Source organism: Meriones unguiculatus, chromosome 1 (genome assembly GCF_030254825.1).
Source record: "Meriones unguiculatus strain TT.TT164.6M chromosome 1, Bangor_MerUng_6.1, whole genome shotgun sequence".
Classification (NCBI taxonomy): domain Eukaryota; kingdom Metazoa; phylum Chordata; class Mammalia; order Rodentia; family Muridae; genus Meriones; species Meriones unguiculatus.
In genome coordinates this window covers 172,630,090-172,654,074 of record NC_083349.1, presented here as the reverse complement: position 1 = coordinate 172,654,074, position 23,985 = coordinate 172,630,090, and the positions used below count along the sequence as shown (strand labels likewise).

The 23,985-nt window shown below is 49.5% G+C and overlaps 1 protein-coding gene across 6 annotated transcripts in view; it reads right to left on the bottom strand.

Moving 5' to 3' along the window:
* Kirrel3 (kirre like nephrin family adhesion molecule 3) overlaps window positions 1–23,985 on the bottom strand; it is a 553,630-nt gene that overhangs the window by 24,527 nt on the left and 505,118 nt on the right. For all 6 annotated transcript variants that reach the window (XM_060371465.1, XM_060371462.1, XM_060371477.1 and 3 more), the window contains 5 exons: window positions 14,159–14,309; window positions 8,626–8,731; window positions 2,979–3,127; window positions 1,532–1,659; window positions 410–536 (listed from right to left, as the gene is read on the bottom strand). In XM_060371465.1, the coding sequence (XP_060227448.1) occupies window positions 410–536; window positions 1,532–1,659; window positions 2,979–3,127; window positions 8,626–8,731; window positions 14,159–14,309 (661 nt within the window). The remainder of the gene's footprint in view (window positions 1–409; window positions 537–1,531; window positions 1,660–2,978; window positions 3,128–8,625; window positions 8,732–14,158; window positions 14,310–23,985) is intronic.

The following is a 23,985-nucleotide window of genomic DNA, read 5'->3' as shown; positions in this document are numbered from 1 at the left end:
GGTGTGTCTCTCTGTAATGCAATGGGAAGTGGCAGATCATGAGGAGTGAGAGGGGTGTCCTTAATCTCTCCATGGGCCTTGTCATGTGGGTCAAAAAGTAGAGAAAGGAATATGGTCACCCTGGGACCTCTGACCTCTTTTTCTTGGTGAGGATAAAACTCGTCACCTACCACACTCCTTGACTGAAATGATTTTGAAGGTATTGAGAAGAAGGAGAGTGTCCACAAACTTAACAGCTTGCCTTTACCTCCTTAGACAGATAGAATACTGTCTATAGACAGAGAGGAGCAACAGTGCCTAGTGTCAGTGACCTCCCCTTTGGGGACAATACCTGGTACCAAGATGCCTTGTATCTCTTCCTTCCTTCCCATTTCCCACTTCCATTGTGGTGTTTCTTTGGAGCCCTTACCGTTGACAGTCAAGGTCACCTCTCGCTCCCCAGCTCCAACCCGGGGCACCACAGCCCGGCACACGTACTTCCCAGCATCCTCTTGGCGGACAGATTTGAGGGTCAGGGTCTTTTCATTGCTCAGCACCTAGGGGGAGGGAGGAGGATCAGACACAAAGAGTAAGGAAAGGCTTCCTCTGCTGGGGGTAGATTTCTGACACAGACTCTAGCATCTCTGTAAACACCCAGGTGAAGTGAGAGATAAGAGACAGATAGTGCCATTAGACTTTGAGAGGAGACCCACATACATGTGGAAGACCCCCTTCCAGATACAGGCCTGTGGGCATAGAGCATGGAGGTGGCAGGAGTGTGGGACTCCAAGGGCTTCTTCATACGAAGAGAGGGATGCTACCCTCCTGTGACCTCCCAGCTGCCCATGGGCAAATTTACCCCACAACTGAATGTGGAGGGTTCTTGAATTCAGGTTTTCTGAGTCATTTTTAGTATCCCCTTGGGAGATAGCTGGAGGTGATGATATGACCTTATCTTGGACACTAGCTATTTCTGGCTCCAGCATGAACTACCTGCATGGTATGGGTCAGTTGCTGACTATCTCAGAGGCTCATCCATCAAAGGAGGGCGATGACACCACCTGAAACAGTGCTGTAGGTGTGAGGAAATAATAGACTACCGAAAGGAAGTGCTTCTGCCAGTCCTCAAAGCACAGTGCTAAGATTAATCGCGAGGTCCCCTACCTAACCCCCGAGATGGGATTTCTTTTTGTAGCCTTGGCTGTCATGGAACTTGGTCTGTAGACCAGGCTGGCCTCCAACTCATAGGGATCTGCCTGCCTCTGCCTCCCAAGTACTGGGATTAAAAGTATGTGCCACCATTACCCAGTGACTAAGGGTAAATTTATCCGGGGTGGGGGGAGTTTAGAAGTCTTTCTAGTGCTAGGGCAAACTGCACTGGGCATAGTGTGTTCAAAGTGACATGTGTACAGGCAGGTCTCCATTACCCCACTCTTCTTTCTGGGTCCCCTGGCTTTTTACAGAGATTAACTGCCCCCCAACCCTCCTGTCTGCTCCACTATCTATGCCCCATTTTCTGCCATAAATCCTGGAGCCTGGACTGAAGACTCACCACACCGGACCCCCTTTTCATCCACACGATGGTCAGAGACGGGTTGCCGATCCACGCACAGCTGAAGACGGCATCTGAGCCCAGATCTACCAGCAAGGACTGAGGCTCTGAGGTCATTCGGGGACCAACTGTGATGAGGAGAAAAGAGGAGATGGGTTCAGGAGGGTTGGCAAGCTCTGGGGAGCCTCCTTGTTCTCTTCTTCTTTTCACCCACTTAGCCACCTCAACCCACTTCAGCCCACTCCCTTAAGTTTCAATTTTCTAACCTGAGGTAAGGGAGTGGGACTCTGGAAGTGAGGATGGGAGAGAGCCCTCTTCTCCAGATTTGATCTTTCTGGAGTCTGTAGAGTAGGTGGTCCCAGCCACAGGACAAAGGCACTTAGGCCAATTTCTACATCCATTTAGCTATCATCCCTTTCTTTTTTGGCCTTGTCGCATCTGGCTTCAGCAAGTTGAGGGAACCTCCTGCTACAGAAATCATGGGCACTTGGGATCATGGCTTGAAATGACCTGGCCCGCCCTTCAAGGGTGTCTTCCACACCTCAGATTCCCTCCTTAGCCTTCTGGCAGTAGACCAGCTCCTGGCCCACTTCTGACACCTCTGCTCAGTATGTACGAGCCCTATTCTGCCCTATTCCAAAACACTGGCTGTAGACCAAGCATTGTTCCATAGAGTAGCTGGTGTATTCAGAGAGCTGCCCAGGAGAGCCTTGAAGCACCTCTTTGAGGAGACAAAGCCTGAACTCTGGAACTGGGAGACAGAGACTAGTTACAAGACGTAGCAGGTAAGACAGTACGTCTACTGACTCTGTGGGACAAAAGAGTCAGCGAATCAAGTTGATGAAAGTGCTTTCAAAACTAATGGGCAGTATGTGAGGTAGTTGGATATCTGTGCTTGGGATATGCATCTCAGGCTGGCCTTGAGCTCACTATGTAGCCCTGTCTACGAGTCCCTTCAGTGGGACAGTGGAGTGTGGGTATAGGTGATGGATTTAGTTATTGCCTTGCCTCAGCTCTCACCCTGACATGTATTCACTGTGTGCCGTTGAGTGTCCATCTTCCTCGTTTTGGTAATAGGGATAATAAGATATACTTAAGGACTGCACGATTGTGTCATCCTCAGATTTATATGTTGAAAACTTGTGGCGTGGGTATGTTAGGAGGTAGGGCCCTAGGGAGGTGATTGAGATACAAGGGCACTAGAACAGCCGTGCTGGCTCTTGGTTCCTGCTGGCCGGCCCTCCCAGTCCACGGTAACTAGCCACTGTACTCTGAGCTGGTGCTGCCTCACTGGGCAGTGAGAGATCTAAGTGAGAGCGCCATAACTAGGAGGCGCTGTAAACACAAAATGGACACTGTGCTGTGTGTGATGAGTGTAGCCACAGTCTCAGCCAGACCCTGCCCACCACTGCTTGCCGCCCAGGGCACCCCGAGTCCCCACACTCACAGTAAACGTCCACTGTGCGGCTGAGGTTGGTGCTGCCCAGGGCATTGGTCACTTCACAGGACACAGGCTCTGAGAAGTATGTGTAGTCCACGGTGGTCCGATACAGCTCCCCAGATGCCTCTTTGATGATGTGACCCCGTTTGGCCCACCTGCAATGGAGGCCAGAGGTCTAGCGGGGGCAGGCATCCCGTGGGAAGCTTGACATACTCATTCCTCAAGAAAAGAAGGGGATGAGCTTGCACCCACAAGGTGATCATGCAGGTATCGTCTTTGAGCTATGGTCATCAAGCAGTCAGAGGCACTTGACACATTATTTGGGAGGAGAGTTACCTGGCTGGCCATTCCACGGTGGCCAGGTCATTTGTTAATCCAACTCCCAGTCAGCAGACAGCACTGCCGTACTGCTCTGGGCTTTCTTCTAGGCCCTGTCCTGGGCCATGTAGGAAAAGGAGGGAGGCTGAGTACAAGACATCAGAGATGAGGGCTAATGATGCATGCCCTATTCATGCATGTATGTTACACACATGAGTGTGTGTACCCCCCTACACACAGATAAAGTTTGGTTTCCAGACAAGGTCAGGAGATGAGGGCTGGTGTTATGAAACCCCTACATTATGCTCTCACTCAGCAACTCTCCTAGCTCTGGCCTTCCTCCTGCCCCAGCACAGGTTCCTCCTGTTCCCTGCCACCCTCTGGCTGGGTGGGGATCCACTGGGTAGATTTCTCTCATGAGCTGGTCAGTGCCATATTGGAAGAAAGAGACTGAAAAGCATCAGGCTTTGCTTGATCTTAGATCTGATCACCATGTCGGACCAGCCACCAGGTGACTGCTTAGGGCACAAAGGTGTGTGTGTGTGTGTGTGTGTGTGTGTGTGTGTTCATGTGCAAAAGAGCACATAAAGTATGCACATATGCTCATGAGGGTTTTCACATGAACATATCCATGTATGCCTATATGTATATATGTGTACATGAGGATGTGCAAGTGAGTATATGCCTATGTACCTATGCATGTGTGTGTGTATGTGTGTACATGAGAGGGTTTGTATGTGTGCATGTTTGAATATGTGTATGTACGTATGTTTGTACATGTGTGTGCACCTGTAAGTGTGAGAATGTGCACATGAAGTTTTGCCTGTATGTATTTTCGAGTATGTACTTGTGTGCATGTGTACATGGGGAAGTTACATACCTATAAGTGTGAATATGTGTTTGTGTGTCCACATGTGGGGTTTGCATGTGTGTAAGTATATGTGAGTGTATATCCACATCTGGACATGAGTGCAGGTGAATAAATGCGCATGTACACTTATGTATATGAGTGAACGTGAGGATTTGCATGTGTGTGAGTATGAGTGCATGTGTGTATGCTTTTATTTCTGTGTGTGAGGGTTGTATGCCTTCAAGTGTATGTGCATGTGTGTATATGTGTGCCTATGAGGGATTGCATGTGTGAGTATGCATGTGTAGGCTTTTGTGCTTGTGTAGATGTAGATTATATATCCCTATGGGGAAAACGTTTACAGCTCCTTGGCCTAAACCTACTGTGTATACCATTCACTCTTTGAAGACAGAACTTTGAAGCAGGCTCCTAGGAATATTCAGCCTGTCTGGGGGGGAGGCCTCAGGGCTCCACTGCTGTTCCATGAACTTGCCACTCCCTCTGACCACCTGCTTTTTCTCTTCCCTTCTTTCCTCTGCTCCTGGCCCTTTCTCGGTGACACTGGTTCTGTCTTCTTCCTCTCTCTACCAGCCCTTGTCTCAGTGTGGCTTGCCTAGGCCCTAGAGAGAGATGGCCACTCCTCTCCATCCCAAGGCACACCTAGACTGGCGCCATGTGGTTGTTATCTCGAATTAATATCGAGTGACTATTAAGAACACGATTAATAATAACAATTATAGTTTAACAACAGAGCAAACCATAGCTCCCCGAGAGCTTAAGGAGCTTCCCAACAAACCATTATGAGTTATTCATGAGTCGTTTCAATTCCTAACTTTAATTTAATGACCAGACTTAATAGTCAGGCACGGCCCCTGCCTGAGGTGGATTAATTCCGTTCCAGACACACAGCTGGGGATCAGTGCCCAGTCTGTACTCCTTCTACCCTGTTGAAGGGAGAGCTTATAAGTGGTGGGACGCTGTGGAGAGGCTGCTGAGGAGCTGATAGCTGAGAGGAGGGTGGGGAGAGGGCCAGCTACACCTTTTCTAGTATGCTTATAACACATAGCTGGGGATGGGCCTGTGTCTGTGCCCAGGGGTGCTGGCTTACATAGGCGGGGTGTTTGCCCATGAAGAAGATGGGAGCTTCTTTCCTCTCTTCTTGGGACCCTCACTGGGGAGCTTAGGCAGGGCCATTCTCCCCAGGATCAGAGTGTCAAAACTCCTGGGGCCCTGCAGGGCTGTAACGCATGATTCCAGGGTCTGTGGTTACACCATCTAGGCCAGGTTGGCCTTTCTTTTCACCCGAAGGAGACAGTGGGAAGGGAAAGAATTAGGATACAGCTTGCCATGGAAACTTTTCTGCCTCAGAAGAGATCTAAATCAGCTCATGGTGGGCCTCAAAGGGAGAAAAGGCAGAAAGGATGCTCTGTCCTGTTTCAGGGTCATGGGAGGAGGAGAGATTGGCTATAGGATTGGATTTAGAAGTCTGAACCCAGGAACGGTGGCTCCCCATCCCCCAACTCCTGAAGAGCTCATGTGCTGACTGACCAGTCTTTCCCCTCCTTACTCCCTTTACACATCAAACAGCTCTCTGAAAGCCCCTCTGGAAGCACACAAGCTGAGAATATCTCATTCCAGTCTTGGGCCACAGGGTCCCAGAACCAAAAAGCAGCCTCCTTCTTATACCCCACATACTCTGCTCCCGCCCCAGTTTGTGGCTCTGCCTCCTCTCCCTGGTCCCCACCACCTCATCCCCACCATCTCTCCCAGATCCTCCTTGAACTGCTTCAGCTTAAAGCCTTTTCAATCAATGTCTAATTTGGTCTGAACAAATGTAAGAGGATTAATTATTTATATCACAGAATCAAGAGACCCAACATGTCACAGCTGCCGGTCGGAGTGTCAAACAGCCCTGCACGCTTCATCTAGACGATTGTGCTCTTTTATCCCATATTTGCCAAAGTTCTCATCGAATAAAGCCTGGAGCACTTCCTGTTGTGCTTAAGCCTGGTCCATGAACCCATGCCCTGGGTTCCTGCAGGCAGTGAAGTGACTTCCATGCCCAGTCAGGGCCGGTCTCCGGGTAGGGTTGAGAGAGGATACATGTCTAATTTTAGAGATACAGCCTCTTAGGTGGACCGGGGAGGAAGCAATCAAGATGAGCGAATGGTAGAGGCAAAGAGCTCTGTAATCTTGTCAACGTCATTTGAGAAAAATCAATGTACTTATGTTATAGATTTGTTTAAGGCACTTTCTCCTGGGTCCTAGTGCTACGTGGGAAATGTGTGTGGGATGCTGGCAAAACCATGTTGGAGGGAAGGGGCTGAACAGGAGCCCAAAACCTCTTTTTGCCTTTGCAGCTCAGCTCAGTTTCCCACCTTTTCCTTGGGGGCCAGAAGAGCTCGTAAGGCCCTTTGAGGCCTACAGCAAGCCCAGGGTGGTGCTGCCACAACCATAGAACCTGCAGCTAATCAGAAGGCCCTATGAAGCCGTAGTAAATAAGAAGAGTGATCATCTGCAGGGGGCCCAACCACTCCTTTTCCTCTTCTTATGCGGGATTCAGAATGCATCAGAGTATTAGAGGAAGGGAGGGAATCCCCTAGAACCCAACGATCTAGGGAAATTGCATGCTCTGTGTTCATGTATTATAACATTAGCTTGACGAAATACAAATTTCAAAAAGAAAGGAAATAATTTAATAATTTAGTTATTAATTTTATTAAATTTAATAATTTCCACTAGCTGCCATCTTTTCTTCACCTAGATTTGCTAGTTCACTATGTTTGATCACACGTGCTTCAGAATGATGGCATCCCTGCCTGGGCTCACACTTGTTCCTTATTCTTGCTGTTTTGCGTCTCTGAGTGAGGCCCAGCAGCTGGATTCCCTCCTGAGGCCGGAAGGCAGATAGGTGGAAGGCTTCAGGCCTTTTGGGTGAAGGCTGCTGACTCTCTGGGCATGCTTCCTTGCTTTCTGCCCAACTGATCACTAGGCCCTCAGCTAAGAGGGAGTCTGGCAGCGCCATGGAAATGGGGAGTTGAGTGTCTCAGTGTCTCTCGGGATCCATAGGCATTTTGGGGATTGCTGTGATGGCCAATGGACAGGCTATCTGCCTGTCTGGTGGGGGATACTTATGGATGAGAAAGTAGCTGGCATTTGAAGTGTCTCCTGGGAACAGCATACCTGTCTAGGGACCCTGAGCTGACAGCTGGGAGCAGATAGGAGAAAAGCATAGGGTTGGCGGGTGCAGTTAGAAGTTCAGAGACAGGCACCATTTTTAGTTCCTTTTGCGTCTTCTGTCACTTATGGATAGTGCCAGACTCTGGTCAAACCAGCCTCTGGACCTGACTGGACCATAGGATCTCTGGGAGTGGGAGGTGACTGTCAGAGATCCTCTGATCTTCTTGCTTCCATTGTGGCAAGGGTTAACTCAGGAGGGATGGATAGAGAGGCTGTGGGTCCTCCTGATTTCTGGCCCCATTGCTGCTCTATTAGCCACACTACAGGGAGCCAGCACGGTTCACTCTGTCCACCCTGAGCCTGCCGTGGCTTTCTCTGTGGCCCATTGCCCTTTCTTCCACCTGCTGGGACTGCTCAGCCTCATGCCTCATGTCTTCCCTCTCCTCCATATCCCTAGTCATTGCTTTCCTTGTCTGGGACCATTAGCATTCTTGCCACTCGCAGAAGCTGCAGTGTAATAGCTCGTATCCATAGTGGAAGTGATGTCCTGGGCTCTGCCATCAAGCCTGGGCTGGTGGGAAGTTAGGGTCGTGGGAATCTCTGCAAATCGTCTAAAGGAGTGAGCATCGTGCACCTGTACTTGGACACCTTTGAGGTCACTTAGTTTTTGGAATGCTGTGTGAATGTGAATCTCTTATGCACAGGCAGACAGGTGCCCAGAGGAGCAGCCCTGAAGGCTTATTTGATCAGATACATGTAACGAATGCCTAGTTTATGCCATGTGACACACTGCATGCTGAGAGCCATAAGTGACTAAATTGCAGCTCTTGCCTCCAAGAAACTCGGTCAGAAGGCGGAGACAAGCATGTGAAAAACAGTGATGCCTTTATCAGTTTTGTGGATGAGGACACAGGGTGAGGTGGTGGCTCTGCAGGATTCCAGGTGCCCTTAGGGCTCTGGCCAGCTACACAGCGCTAAGTATGCTGACTTACTCATTCTGCCAGCAGTTTCAACATTTGTCTGAGCTTTGCTCTGTTGTTTCAGAAAATATGGAATAAACAAGCCATTGAAAGAGGAGGGGCACCCCTGGCTCCTTGGCAGAGGAGGTGCGTGCGAGCTTGAAGGAAGGAGAGGGTTTGCTTGGCTAGTAGGTGGATCTGCGTGTGGTGGCCGGCCGGGGGTGGGAGGAGAGGGCTATTTGGGCACCTGCTGTGAAGCAGTACTGGGGCCCTGTGTGACATCCCACATGACAAGCGTGGCGGGGGGAGCCCTAGACCAAGCTGTCTTCACAGCAGTGGTGCTCACCTGTACTGGGTGACAGCTGGGTTGGCCTTTGCAGAGCAGTGGAACGTGACGGTGTTGTCCTCCAATACCGGCTGTGGTTCGACCGACAAGTTGACAAGCGGGGGATCTGCAGGGAGAAGAGAGTCACAAACAGTCTGGGGGAAGAATAGGGCAGGAAGGCATGGACGGGCAGAGCCGGGGATGCCACCACCCAGGTACCTTGGTGATGGGCTCCCTGGTTAAGTGAGAGAGGCCTCAGGCAAAAGGCGACTTTGCTTTTTGGAAGTGGCTGCTTTAGGTAGCCCCAGGTGCTGGGTGCAGGTCCCTGCGTGACCCAGGGTCTAAACTGAAATGAGCATCTGTCTCTGATGTATTGGCTTCCCAGGCCCTGGATGTGTGCAGTGTAGCTTCAACTTCCACTCCACTTGTGGGGAGGGCACTCAGCCCACTGTACGAGCTTTCTGTCTGTGAAATGTCTGTTTATTATCTCCATGTAAAGGTTGTGGGGCCTCTGGTAGCTCGAAAGTGGCATTTACACCCTTTCATCAGCGCAATCATCTCTGCTGAGTACTGACTGGTGTCACCAGGCCCTCAGCATCCCGAGCTGGGGCGGCTTGTTTTCTCATCTGATGTGATAAGAAGCCATACTCTGAAGTGCTAAATGGTTTGAGGTAGAGGAGATGGAAAGTGGGCGATGGGGAGCCACACAGAGAGACCCACATGGAAGGGTTTGGAGTGGGCATGGCCAACTGGGGGAGACAGAAGTGATGACTACAGGGAAGGACAGAGAACCCAGAGAAGCAGAGACAGCTGCAGAGATGCGGAAGAATGAGGGAGACAGAAAGGCACACAAACACACCCACTCAGGATTGCAGAAGGGAAAGAAGCGGAGAAACTAGAGATGGGGTAGGAAGAGGGATAAAGAATGACAGGGAGTTGTGCACACACACACACCCAGATTGCACTGAAATCAGGAAAGCCAGGGAGAGCTAACACATGGAAAATGATAGGGCATTGGAGAGAAAGAGCACACGAAACAAAGAAGATGGCAGGAAAATGGGGGTGGAGTGGAGGACAGAAGGGAGGGAGGGAGAGAGAGACAGAGAAAGAGCTACAGAGATACAGAGACACAGAGAGACAGAGACAGAGACAGAGACAGAGACAGACACAGAGACACACAGAGAGACACGGGGAGAATGATGGGGCTAGTGGAAACTTGAAGGCATGGCTAGAGTGCAGTTCCAGGCTGCATTAAAAGGTGCTAAGTCCTCGTGGCCTCAGTAGAACCCTGGGCTTCTTCACCTCCCGGGCCAGTCAGTACCTGGTGGTGAATGGTGGGGATGGTCACAAGAACTTTTTGTGGGTTCAGTCCATTCTCAGAAAAATGAAGTGAGAAGCCAGTTTCTCAGAAGCTGTGTAGGGTATCTGTGAGGGACACCCCAGGAAGTGACTCTACCCTGGTGCTCTGGGCTCCTGGTTCAAAATTATAGGAGGACCCTGAGAACCAGGTCAGAGCTGTGGACTGAGCTTGGGGATTGAGACCTTTGTCTGCTGGATCTCTTCTGTTAGCTGCTGTTCAGGTTGGGTGCTGGTCGAGGCACAGGGGTGGAGTTGGGCCGATATCTGCAGCTGCCAGCAAAGAAGCCATTTCTGAGCAGCAGGTGGCAACCTGTGCTTGAGGGTCTATTCTCTGTATGTTGTCTCCTACTTCCCCAAAGGAGACTGCAAGCAGGTGGCCCATCTGGTAGAGGAGCAGCTGGCCTGTGTACCTTTGTATTTGGGGTTCCAGGAAACCTTGGGGTGCTGTAGTGGGGAACTTAAGCCTCCTCCCACCCTGAAGCTCACAGGTTAATGACCCGGCCTTCAGAGACACGTTATTGAAGGGGAATTGGAAACTTTGAGAGGGGAGGGAGCAGAGGGAGGCCTAGTTGAGGTCTTGTGGGATTCCACTCTCTTTTCCTATGTTCCCTGGCCCTCAAGCAACTGCCTCTGCTCCAGCACACCCCCCCCCCCCACATGAGGGGCTATTTTACCACATCCAAAGCAATGGCACCACCTGATCGGGAAGCAGATCATCTCAATTTGTGAACAGAAATAATTTTTTTTTTCCTGTCTCAGGTTTTTGCTCTAATGATAGGAAGCTGAGTAGTACAGGTAGGCATTTCATTCACCTCAATTTTGATTTTCAAAGCAAGATTCAATGCCTCACTGAGGTGTCTGTGGCAAGGGACCACCATGAGAACTCTCCTTCCACTTTGGAGACTCGTAGTGCCTCTTGCTGCAAGTCCTACAGCATCTTCCCAGTGGCTTCTTAGCAGCTTCTGAGGCAAGGCTGACTCAGGACTCTCACTGTCCTGGGCAGGGTGGCCAAGCTGAGCATCCCTTCTCATAAAGAGGTTTGTCCCAAGGAGTTTGCTAATTGCTGTCGGACCACCCCCCCCCTCCGCCGTGCCTTGCTAGCCTCCAATTGTGAAATCCAGTCCCAGTGGGTGATAGATAATCTCAATCCAACGCTTGTCTGATATGGTGGTGACAGGTTAAGATTTTCATTATGGAGCTCAGGGGGGAAATATAAGAAGGGTCATCCTTCACCTAGTGTTCTTCAAAAAGTGATGAGTCCTTGGGAAGCAAGAGGATGGAGCGCATACCTGCTGGAGGGCCCTTCTTGGGTCCTCACTTGCAGAATTTTCACTTAAATCCCTGTTACCAGTCTCTTTTGCTTCCCTCATGCTTTGCAACACGCTTGGTCCCTAGGGCCTTAGGAGGATAGACCCATGGGGTTCCACTCCAGTCAGTTTCATTTGCATCTCTATCCCCAGGCCCCGGGGTTGCCATGTCTCTGTTTCCATTCCTCTCCTTAGGATGTGCAGGATGTGAGTTTCTAGGAGTCTGCCAAGTTCCAGAGGTATAAATAGTTTATGTCATACCCAACTATTAAACATGATTTTAATCCCACTTGAGATGCATAACTTGCAGGAGGGTGGAACTGAGATCACATTGAACAGATGTTACAGCTGAGAGTCTGTTAGTGTTTCCATCAGCAACCTGTGCGTGTGTGTGTGTGTGTGTGTGTGTGTGTGTGTGTGTATGTGCACATGTGCATTTTCAGGGGAAGTGTTGGGGGTGCAGAGAGAAACTTCATGACTCAGTGATTTTATAGTACATCCATCTGAAACTTGGCAGCTGGACACAGAGTCCAGATGTGGTGATGCTTGGGTGGGGGGGCTATGCTTTCCCCCCATTACTCAATCTGGGGGCTTTGTCTTCCGTTGGGTAACATATAAAGACCAAGGGAAACAAACAACAAATGTGCTTTTTGCTGAGTTTGGAGACTTCTTGGTTGACTGAGAAAATGAGCAGGATTGCAAAGGCAGCTTGATCCAGCTTGTGGTGTCCACTGCACACAGCTGGATGCTTACTGAATGAGCAAGGGAATATGAGAAGAAAGGGGGAGGAGGGAGAGAAGGAGGAAGAGGAGGAAGAGGAGGAGAAAAAGGAGGAGGAGAAAAGAGGCATGCAGTAGGCCTGGGCCTTTTCTTGCTAGCTTTTCATAAACACCTCCCAGCTAGGGGAGATGGAATATTGGGTCAAATAGATACAGCTGTGATTACATCTGGGGGCGGCGTTACCACACACCTGTCACAATGGATTTCAATCACAACATACACTTTAATCAAAATGTGGCATGCATGGTGCTAGGGGCTGACATGAATGATGTAATTTAATCCTAACTGCGACCTTAAGAGGTAGGCATGGTTCCCTTCATGTACTGATGAGGAAACTAAGGCCCAAACAAACTCACTAGTGAGGCCAGTGAGTAACTGGCAATGCCAGAATTCAAACTACGGAGAATGTTGGACCCCGACCACTATTCTGCACTATTTTGGAAGGATCCCAGCTGTGAAACCTGAAGCCTGAGTCTAAGCCTCATGCTGGCCTCATTCCTGCATCCTTTTCGGTACAGCCCTGTTAACTATGTATCCAGGTCAACCAGCCCTCTGTTTGGAGGAAGGATGTATTTGAATGTACATGGGATGCTACTCCGAAGACATTCTTGTCACTAGGTTTTCTTGGGGCAAAGGATAGTGGTCTGGAGCAGAAATGCTGTTTGTTCCCCATCCTTCTCTATCAAGGTCCTGACTTCTGTCCTGGAGTATCAGTTATGTTTATGTGGGACTCTAGCTGACATAGCCTTCTGACTGAGTGGGGCTAGGGGGCAGAGCAGGAGTGCCACAGTGCCACAAATGGCAGCCAGGAAGCAGGGGACTTAGATAAGCATTGTCTCCTACCCTCATTTCCCCCAGATTTGGCTTGTGTCTATGAGAGAGCCCTCAGCTTTGATTGCTCCTAGAATAGGAAGAGTCCTTGGATGTCATCGGCAAATCAGCAAGAAATCTGAATGATCAGAGAGAAGTGACAAGTCTAGAGCCACCCACTTCGCGGTAATGGATCCATTCTGAATGTTGAAACACATGCCAAACGAGCGTCTTACTTCCTTTCCAGAGCTGGGCTTTGCTCACCTGCTTGTTGGGTGGTGCTAAGTCCCAGGGTGGGAACAGGGCCCTGGATGGAGGAGCGTTGCCCTAGTTGCTTCTCTCCAGCCTTTTTGTGCATGTGTGTGTTTGTTTATTTGTTTGTTTGGGACAGGGTTTCTCTGTGGAGCCCCGGCTGTCCTGGAGCTCACTCTGTAGACCAGGCTGGCCTCAAACTCACCGAGATCCACCTACCTCTGCCTCCTGAGAGCTGGTATTAAAGGTGTGAGCCACCACGCTCTCCAGCCTCTTTTAACTCCCCAGCCCTAGGTTTGGTAAGAACTGTGTGGTTCCCACTTTCACCGAGTGAGGAACGGAAGAAGCACCGTGGTGGTGGGGCAGGGGCATTGTTAGTAGCAAGTGGCCACACAGTGCAAGTAGAGCCTTCCCCTAAATGCTGTTGTTTTGCCAGAGTGCTTTGACCCTACCCAATACTTAACAAATATAACAAATGCCTCTTCTTCTTTCTGCACTTTAAAGGGTGTCAGTTAGGATTTGTGGTGCTGAGAGCGAACTTCTGCCCTCTGGCTGTCAAAACAGGCTCTGAAATCCCTAAGACAGTTCCCGCTGGACCCCTTAACTCTGGAGGGCTGTGTAGAACCCAGAAGCCCCAAATAAGCCAGGGCTGTTAGAAAGTGTTTTTAAATCCATCAGTATTAGGGGCCTGGAGAGATGGCTCAGTAGTTAAAAGCGCTCGCTGTGCAATCGTGAGGATGAGGTTTTGAATCCTAGCACCCACAACAGGCTGGCATCCTCACACACCTATAATTCCAGCTTCAAGGGGGACAGCAGGACCGTTGGGGGTTAATGGCTTCCAGCCCAGCAGAGAAAACATTCGACCCGGTCACCATGAAGAAGGAGGAGAAGCTGAGAGAAGAGGACACTCCATACCCCCTCCTGGCCTTTTTACACACGCACAGGTGTGTGAGTATGCCTATACACATGCATATACACTCACATGGGGGCTTGTTCCAAGCCTGGACTTAGCCAGGCCAAACACAACATGACCGGTTGGTACTCACGCTGGATGTCTATGGTGACTGAGGTCTCCTTTCCTCCCGGGATGGCTTTGTTGGTGGCTCGGCACACAATACTCTGTCCGTTTTCTACGTCTCCTGGGGAGATGAAGAGGGTGCTGACAATGCTCTCACGCTTGCCATCTCGAAGCAGGGTCTGGAGAGAGAGGTGGTGAAGGGATAGAAGGCCTTATGTTACTGAGCTGAGGTAGCCCCAGAAAGACAGACCACAGCTCAGAGAAGAGAGAGGAGCTGCTGCAGAAGGGGGAAGGACCAAGAGAGGTTGCCACAGTGTGTGAAAACAGCCTGGCCTTGCAAGCCAAAAGCTTAGCAGAATCCTGGCTTAACTTAATGGAAGCCAGCTCTTGGGGAGGGCCTCTCTAAAAGTTAACCAGCATCGGTTCCGCCCCTGGTGTCGGTGGTTCTGCAACAAGCAGAGTCCTGGTGGATCTGCAGCAAGCAAGGGAAGAGGCTGCAGCAGACACAAGTCTGTGGAAGGGTGACACGGTTAGGAGCACTGAGTTAGGGACCGGCACAGATAGGGCTGTTAGCAGCCTGCGTGCACCCACCGTGGGTTGTTTTCCTATGTGAGCCTTTGCACCTTCCTGATCTCAGTAGAGCTTCCACTACAGCCCAGCACGGCTAATGCCAGCGCTTTCCTTTAGACCGGGCAGGACACTGGCAGGGTTCGTCAAGACAGCGAAACTTTCCCAAACTCATGCTCAAGTTAACAGTAGAAGGTAGCACTTCTGTGAAGGGTTGATCCCTCCCACCCCCCACTTTTGTGTCTACCCCAGTTCTAGAACAGGGATTCGTTTGTAGAGGAGACCATCCTGGTTTCAGGAAGTGCCCTTTCCTTCGAAGGAGACAACAGGAAGTGAAGGCAGCCTCTGAAGTGATGAAGACAGAGATTAGGATGCTCCTGCTACAAACCAAGGGACACTGGGAGCTGCCAGGAGCTAGAACAGACATGGTAGACCTTTGCATAGCTGAGGCCATACAGCCTGGGCAGCACCTTGGCGGCTTCAGAGTTGTTAGTTTCTACAATGCAAAAATGCTTTCTTTCTTTCTTTCTTTCTTTCTTTCTTTCTTTCTTTCTTTCTTTCTTTCTTTCTTTCTTTCTTTCATTATTTAAACAGGGTTCTCTTTGTAGCCCTAGCTGTTCTGGAACTCACTCTCTAGACCAAGCTGGCCTTGAACTCACAGGATTCCTCCTGCCTCTGCAGGATTAATGTCGGGCACCACCACTGCCCAGCATCTCCAACACTGCTTTAAGCACCAAGTTGTGGTGCCATGCTGTCTGCTGTGGATGCATCAAGAAATGAGCACAAGCCATGGGTCTTTGCTTTTCCTTCCTGGATCCAGTCACTAACCCGTAACTAGTTCCTCAGTTTTACTGCCACCCCCTTGTCTGTCCTTCTTTGCAGACACTTCTCCATCAGTCTGGAGCCCTTTTAAGATAGACACACTTAGGGGATGGAGGGTAGGCAAAGGGCCAAGCAGATGAGATTGGAGTTGGTTCAGGCTCAAAGGCTTCCCCTCTATGGAAGGAACTTTACATCCTACTGGGAAAGGGGTGGCCGGATGCAGTCTTGTTTTACCTGGACTGGAGCCAGGTAAAAGCTCTCATAAAATAACAATAGCTTTGTATCACATTCCCAGAGTGGCTGCAAGGAAGTAGCATTTTCTGTACTTTGCAAGGCAATGCTGAGTTCAAAGTGAACTTACTGAGCGCAGCTGGGAGTCTTAAGAATAAGGGACAAACTCTGATAGGCACCTGTGTTACAGGTGGCAGGCAGCACAGTGACCAAGTCCCACAAAAGCCAGTTACTAAGGTAGTTGACAGAAGCTCATAGGCCACCAGATCTCCAGGTCCTCAGCTCAGCATGGTCCTTCTTAGCTTGGGGCCAACCTCGGGGCCCTCTGGGATGAATAGAACCTGGATAAGTGATTCCTATTGTAGGTCAAGCCCATCTGCAGCATTCTAGAGTAAGACGGAGCAGAGGAGCAGCGCTGCACTTTCTCCTGTAATGGAAACCTGGCAAGATTCAGGCTCTGTGGCTTGAAACCTTCCAGCACTTTCTGTCCTGGCAGGAGGGGCGTTGTTTCTAACCATGGCAGAGGGGCTAGTGAGAGGGATGTGGCCTGTTCTGGCAGTCCGAGTGGCCATTCTTAGTAGCCTCCAGTTTGCAGGTCACCCTCTGGGCAAGAGGCACAAGTGGAGATCTCAGAATAGGGTTAGAGGAAATATAATTTAGCTCTAAAGCAAAGCCAGTGTGTGGAGGGAGCTGCAGCCGGCACCCTGGCTTGGGGCTGCTCAGTAGACCTCACCACCTCTATAAATAGCTAAGCGATAATAAGAACAATTTCCTGGATGAAAATAAGACCTCCGGGTAGAATGAGGGGAGGAGGGAAGCAAAGGGGAGGGGAGAGGGTGGGTATTGTTCTACCATGTCCTTTCCTTTCCTTTTCTGAGGTGCTAACAAGGGACATTTACATAAGTTTGACTCAGCCAAGAACCCTTCCAACTGATGGTGGTGGTGGTGGATGTTGGCTCTGAAGTTGGTGATGGGAGTGGGGCTGTGAGGGTGGGGCTAAGAGGGGGAGCAGGGAGGCCTAGCTCTAATTAGGCCCTCTGACTGCTTTTCCTCCTCCCCAGCCCAGCGTGCTCCTCCGCCTCGGAATGATGATTAATGACATATTTACTGTGTCCAGGCGGGTGCTTTTCTGGGAAATAAAAATTCTGGTTCAAGTTGTTTGTTCCACCTAATTAGAGAAAAAGGAAGATGTGTTCATTAAACAAAAAGGAAAATGAGGAGAAGGCGAGTGCCCCAGTAGTGAACTGCCCTGTAGAAGGCCCATTGTGTACCTGCCCCACAGCAGCGTGTCTGCTGCCCTCTCAGGCAGATCTGCCGACACAGCTGGGGGCTGACTTCGGGGAGGGAGGCCGGAAGCTCTAAGCCTGCAGAGGTGCAAGGTGGCTACAGGTGTATCTTGGTGGATCTGTTGGAAATGGTTCTTGACAAAGTTCCTTTCTGCTCCCTCTCCCTTTTCTTTGTACCTGAAATGCCAAAGGAAAATGCGCCTAAATGATTAAGATGTTTCTTTAACGGATAGAACCCAGAACATCTGGTGATCTTTAGAAGTCATCAGAATGGGTACTAACCTTCTTATTCTGGTCATGTACATCAGCTCTGGCAAAGCAAGAAAACTGCTATGAGGTTTACATTGTAGGAAATTAAGATTTTTGACTGAAGAACCAGAATGTTCAGGCCGGTTCTGAGGACCCTGCTCTGTGCATAGTGTTTTTGCCCATTGTCCAACTATATCTCCTTTCCATCTCCTGTCATATACTTGTGCTTCCTAGGATGTTCTGGGGATGACAGTCCCCTCGGTGTTTTTAGAGCTAACTCTTGATTTAAAATTTATTTATTTTTATTATTTATACAGCATTCTGCCTGTATGTGTGCCTCCACACCAGAAGAGGGCACCAGATCTCACTATAGATTGTTATCAGCCACCATGTGGTTGCTGGGAATTGAACTCGGGACCTCTGGAAGAGCAGCCAGTGCTCTTAACCTCTGAGCCATCTCTCCAGCCCAAGCTGATCCTTGATTAAGTGTGGTTCCTTCCCACCAACTATCTTGAGTGTTGTCTTTTGAATGATGAATAGATGCATCCAGTTCCGTCTTGCCCGATGCTCTCTTTCCCTCTTTAATCTTTCCCTTTGTTCCTCTTCTGTAAGTCTCCTCTGTCAAAGGAAGCCTTGACACTTGGTGGCCTTGAAGGTGGCTTGCAAATGGGACATCCTGTCATTTGCTGAGTCTGTCAGAAACCTGCCTCTCTGCCTCTCATCCCTGTGAACCTCCTCTCTCTCCTCTCTTCTTCTCACTGAGTTTGTCTTTGGGGGACACACCTCAGGCAGTGAGTCACCAGCATGCAAACAGCTCTGGGGTTGGGGTGTGGGAACAGATAATAATGGTGTCACTAATTTCTTGACTCACTCACTACCTCCTTGGAGCTTGGTGGGTACTAACATGGCATCAGCCTCCAGACCCCTAGTTTATGGATGATGGCAACCCAATATAGATGACGGCATCTATAGTGATTTAGCCCATGTTGGTACACAGATAGAGGCCAGGCACTGGGCACGTATACAGTATATAGGTATTGTGAACAAAACTCCTGAAAATCAACTGTCTGCAGAGACTGATTGACTGATTACAATTTCAGTATGGTGAATTGCTTCTCTTGGGCTTGTTTCAGTCCTCCGGAACAGCCATTCTTTGCCCACCTCTGTATCAGAACTAATAACCCAAGACCAATCGATACATTTTTTGGGACTCTATTCACTTAGCAGATCACTAGCTTCCACCAACCCCAAAGCTCAGACAGCATCTTGGGCCTATCAAAAAGCTTCCCTCATCTCCCGTTTTATCAGCCTCTCTGATGTACCCACCAATGTATTTTAAACTTGCCTGGATTTATGAATTTCTTTATTCTGTAAAACTATAAAAACGTTTCGAAACTTCTTTTATGTAGGTACGTGGAATATTGAGTAACCTAAATCTGTGTTCCTGGGCCGTGTGTGCTCAAAATGGCTCCAAAATAAACTATCTCTTATTCCCTTTAAGACGAAAGCTGTGGTTTTTGCATCGACAGCAGGAATAAGTGTGTGGAGCACGATTCTCCAGGAGTGTACTCCTGCCTCTCCCCTGCATGCATGGACCCACCTCTGTGTGTGGGTGTTCACAGGCTTCTGCAAACTAACTTCGTCTAAGGAGCTTTCTCACGGGCTCAGTGACTGTGTGAGGCTCTTGGTGACTGTGTGAACAGAACCGGCCCCCGGTGCTGCTTCCTGTTTGTGCACCCGACTCCACTGATCCATTCCCGAGGTCACTGAGCTGGCATTTGTCACTCTGGTTTCTCAGGTCTGGCCTGAGTGTGGACTGTGGGGGCGCTGAGTGCACTCTTGGGGCAGTTTTCCAGGTGTGGGTGGCTGATCTCTCCAACCCTCCCAGGGCCTCTGGTGAGCAGAAGAAAACCAGACGAGCCCTTAGAAATGGGCAGTCTGAAAGCAAGGCAGTGTGTGTGTGTGTGTGTGTGTGTGTGTGTGTGTGTATGGGTGTGGGTGTCCCAACTCTGGTGCTAAATATGGGCTGCTCATTGATATGCAAACAGCCTGGAGAGGCCTTGAGCGGGCCTGATTGCCTGGCAACAAGGCCTTTTCTCTTCTCCCTCCCCAATCACCTCCCCCACCTGCTGTGTCTGTTTTTTTTAATCATCTCTCTGCTGCCCCTTTTACAGATGTTCGAACGGTCTATACAGGCAGACCTGTTGCTATCTGGGCTGAATGGGAGTGGCACAGATAGCAGGTCTGTGCAGAGTCCTTTGCTGAGATCCTTGATCCAGCCTTCTGCCCCAGGGCTAGAAGAGATGTCATTTGTAGATAAGGTGAGCGCAGGTGGCTATGACATAGCATGGAATACGGTAGAGACTCTGGCCCCCTAAGTTTGACAGGAATGATGCAATGTGATAGAGTGGAGAAGACAGTGTGTACCACAGTGAGTGAGGGCCTGGGGGATGTGAGCCTGCATCTCCTTCCCAAGCAAGCTCTCTGGAGCTCATCTGAGCACAGGTGTGATGGAGACCATTGGGTGGCTGGCTGACAGCCCCTTGAGTAGGCAGGTGGCCGAAAGTGGGGAAAAAAAAAAAAACAACAAGCGGGGTGGAAAGATGTATTTCCTAAAACGAAACCATCTTCTGTGTGGCCCCTATTGAGTCAATCACCACCCCTGGAGAAGTAGCAGAAGGGGTGCAAAGAGTGCTCCCAAGGAGCGGTTTCCTTTGGGCTAAGCCTATACTCATCTTCCATTTTTATAACCCATTCCTCCATCCCTGGGTTTGTAGATTTGCTTGCATTTCAGACGCATGCTCTGTGACATCCGTTCTTGTCTCCAGCCACAGGGGAAACTGCTGGGTAGATGAGATCCAACACCAGCAGCCTCGAGCTCCAGCTGACTTGCCTTTCCCACCTCAGTGAACCCTAACCCTCAACTTTGAGCTAGAATAAACCTTCTTTCTTTAAGTTGCTTTTGCCAGGTTTTTTTGGTCACAGTAGTGAGAAAGATAACAAATACAGCGTCTTCACTTTGTGCTATCCTCCTACCAAGGAACTTTGAAAGAACTACATTTGTTGGAAATCTCGATGTACAGCTCGAATCCTAGCACTGGGAAGACAAGGCAGGCGGATCTCTTTAAGTTCAAGACCAGCCTGGTCTGTAAGGTAAGGGGCAGTTTAGGCAGGGCTACATAGTGAGACCCTGTCTCAAAACAAAACAAAATAAGCAATTCACATTTATTTATTTGTTTGTTTATGAATTGTATGTATGCACACATGCCATAGTGTTCATGAAAGGGGTCAGAGGACAATTTGTGGGTAAGAAAAGTTCTCTCTATCATGTGGGTCTTGGGGATGGAACTTGGGTAGTCAGTTTACCTGCTGAGTCATCTCATCAGTCCTACAAGGAACTTTGATGTATGATTTATTTTGAGCCCTGTGGTAACCCTAGCAAGTGACCATGATTTCCATCATTCCCACTTTGCAGTTGGGGAAACGGAGACAGAAAGATTAAGCCAACACTGGGGTTTGATGGAAGGCTAGCCTGCAGGACCCTGTGGACTGCTCTGTTTAGATGCTGTCACAGCACCTAGAAAATGCAGGTGGCCAGGTGTGAGGACCCAGAGGACCAGTGACGGTTCCAACAGCTGTACTTATTGCAGGCTCAGTCTGCCAGGCGTGCTCCTGGGTCGTGCCCCCAGCCATCCCTAGGCCTGGGTGCCAATGATGCTCTCAGGTACAGACAAGGTTACACAGCTAGAGGGTGGTGGAGCCTGGAATCCAATTTAGGTCACCCCGCTTTAGTATCAGTGGGCTTAACTGCCACTGTGTGACAAATATTGTAAGTCTGAGGTCTGAATCTGTCAGAGATGCTTCCTGGTAACCTCCCAGTGGACCCTGTCTGAGTGGTTGCACGCATTTGTGTGTACCCAGCCTACCTTTGATGTCCCAGCAATTCTGTCTTAAAAAAAAATATTAATTTATTTTCAGTGCTTTGGTGTTTTGTTTTGCATGTATGTCTGTGTGAGTTTCAGATCTTGGAGTTACAGACAGTTGTGAACTACCATGTGGGTACTAGGAATTGAACCTGGGTCCTTTGGAAGAACAGTCAGTGCTCTTAACCAATGAGCCACCTCTCAGCCTGCTATTCTGCTTTTGTAAGTTACATCAGAAGTACTATTTGGCTTATGACAATTGTCTTTGCGGTTCTGGAGAAGAAATAGCCTGGGCTGAGCTTCTGTGAGGAGATGGGCTGAGGATTCAGTCCTTTACCATGGGCCATCTCGCTTGTGTGCATGTCTGCCCCTCACATTAACGTACAGTCCAAGGGTTTGCAGTTTGTCTCAGCTGGAGCACTTCCTGAGTGTCTCTTCCAGCTCTTTCATGTGCAGAGGAGAAAACTGAGCTGAGGAAATAAGTTGCCTGGAGTTACAGAGAGCAGGGCCTGGCAGGGCCTGGCATCGGGCCCAACTGCCATTCCCTTTGTGACAGTCCAAGTAGGGGTGGAACTGGGCAAGGTCAGGCCAAGTCTCCCTTCCAGAAAGGCAATGTGCCAGGCTTGCTGAAGCATCTTCATCATGTGAGTGAGAAGGGTTGCAGAGTAGGCTACCCTGGAACAGGTCTCATAGGTAACCCTGACCCCTGTCTTCACCAGATGAAGCATGTCCTCTTCTATTCATATATCCTGGGAAGCTCAGGCTGACCCAGCTTCAGAGAAACCCTGGACAGGCATCTCTAATGTAGAAACACCCTCCTCTTCCTTCCCAGCCTCCCCTGAATGACCTTGGCCCCTCGGCCATGGGTTTGTCTTTCCTGATATTCTTAAAGTGTGACTCCACCCAGGAAGTAAGCAAGAGGACTCATCTCCCAAGAGAAAGCATTGTTCCTAGGATGGATTCAGGACCAAGAGAAGCCATTTGTTTAAGAATCTGGCCCCCGGAACTGGGTGGTAAGCCAAGCTTTGATCAGTGGCCTTTGGCAGGAGAGTCAGTTTGGGATGGGAAGAAACCATCCTTAGAAGAGGAACAGCCTTTCCTCGCAGCCTCTGCTGATGAAAAAGGCATTTCTTCTTTTTAGGGCCCATGGAGAGGAGCCAGCTGGGGGCCAGGACTAAAGAACAAGTCCCCACCTTATCATCTTCTGAAACTGAGGGCCTTGAGTCAGAGTCCTGGAAAATTACACCCCAGTTTCAGAGCCTGCTGGAGGAGGCTGCTTTGCCTGGTGACCTGATAACTGTTCTGGTGGTGTTTTGGGGGCCCATAGAGATTTGAGCCTGTTCTGGGAGAGGCCCAGAAAGAAGAAAATACAGGTGACAGATCTTGGCTCTAGTTCTGGGGCTGCTGGAAGACAACTGGTCAGTGCAGGCACTTTAATTCAAGGTCCCAGTGTCTGTCTCTAGACAAAAGAGCTTGGGTCAGGGAACCTCCAAGGTCTCCATCTGGAAGGCTCCACAGGACATAACTCCCACCCGGGAGTGCATAAAGGTCTCCTGGGGAGGTGTGTGGCATAGGTTATTTCTGGCTGAGTTCATGAACAGTGAGGCCAGCATATGAGGAAGCCGCTACCATTGCAGAGATGGCTTGTCATTCACAGTAGGAGGGGGCATGGCAAGCCATGCCACACCTGGCCACAGGGAGTGGAGTAGGGAGTGTGTGGTGATCCTTTGCTGTAGTTTGTGGGGAAAAGAGATGGTTGAGGCAGGGAAGGGGCTGCACAGGTTTAGGGTTGGAAGGCTTGAATAGCTTTAGTGGATTCTGCGCTGTAGAGAAATGTCATGTTTGTGATTCCTGGCCCTGGACTACAGGAGGGAGAAAAAAAGTAAGCATGGGCTACGGACTCTTCATGGGCCAAAGAGTAAATAGTAAGTTGTTAACTCTTTCTGGGGGCCGGTTAACCTGGGCCGGCCTCTCATCCCAGGATCTCTGAGGCTACAAGCTGTCAAAACATTCTAAAGACAAGAAACAAAGCAAAGGGGTACTACAGTTTAGGATGCTACTGTGTGAGTTAAAGAAAAGCAGCCCCATAGGCAGGCACTTCAGGGCACAAAGCTTAGATTTTAGCCCTTCGTGGTTCCTGTGCTGCCATTTCATCGGGCAGCAGTGGAAAGCAGTCCAGATTTAGCAGATCAAAACACAGGATGACCTGTTAACCTTGAACTTCAGATGAACAATGTGTAATGTGTTAGTATGACTGTGGTTCATGCAACACTTAGAAGAACCACACTAAAAATTAACTTATTGTATTTTCTGAAACAAGTCTTATTCCATTCAGGCTGTTTTTAACAAAACATTAAAGCTGGACAGCAGCAGGACCACGGAAGTAATTTTTTTTTTTTTTTAAATATAGTTTTGAAGGCCAGGAAGCCCAAGACTAGGGCAGATTGACTGGGTGTTTGGCAAGGGCCAGATACCTGTTTGTTAGTTGCCATCCTCTTACAATGACTATACATGGGGGAAAGGACAGGGGTCTCTCTTGGGCCTCTTTTATAAGAACAATAATCATAATCACGAGGAGACCACACTCATGACATAACTAGCTTCCAAAGGCTCTATTTTCACTCTCTTGGGTCTTAGGGTTCAAAACAGGAGGATTTTTCTGGTGGAGAGGGACAGTTATTCAAAGGACTTTATATTAGTTGTGTCAACCCTAGGCCTGGCCGCTCTGCCTCAAGTCTCCTCTTCCGACCAAACCTTGTTCTAGGGTAACCTAGAGT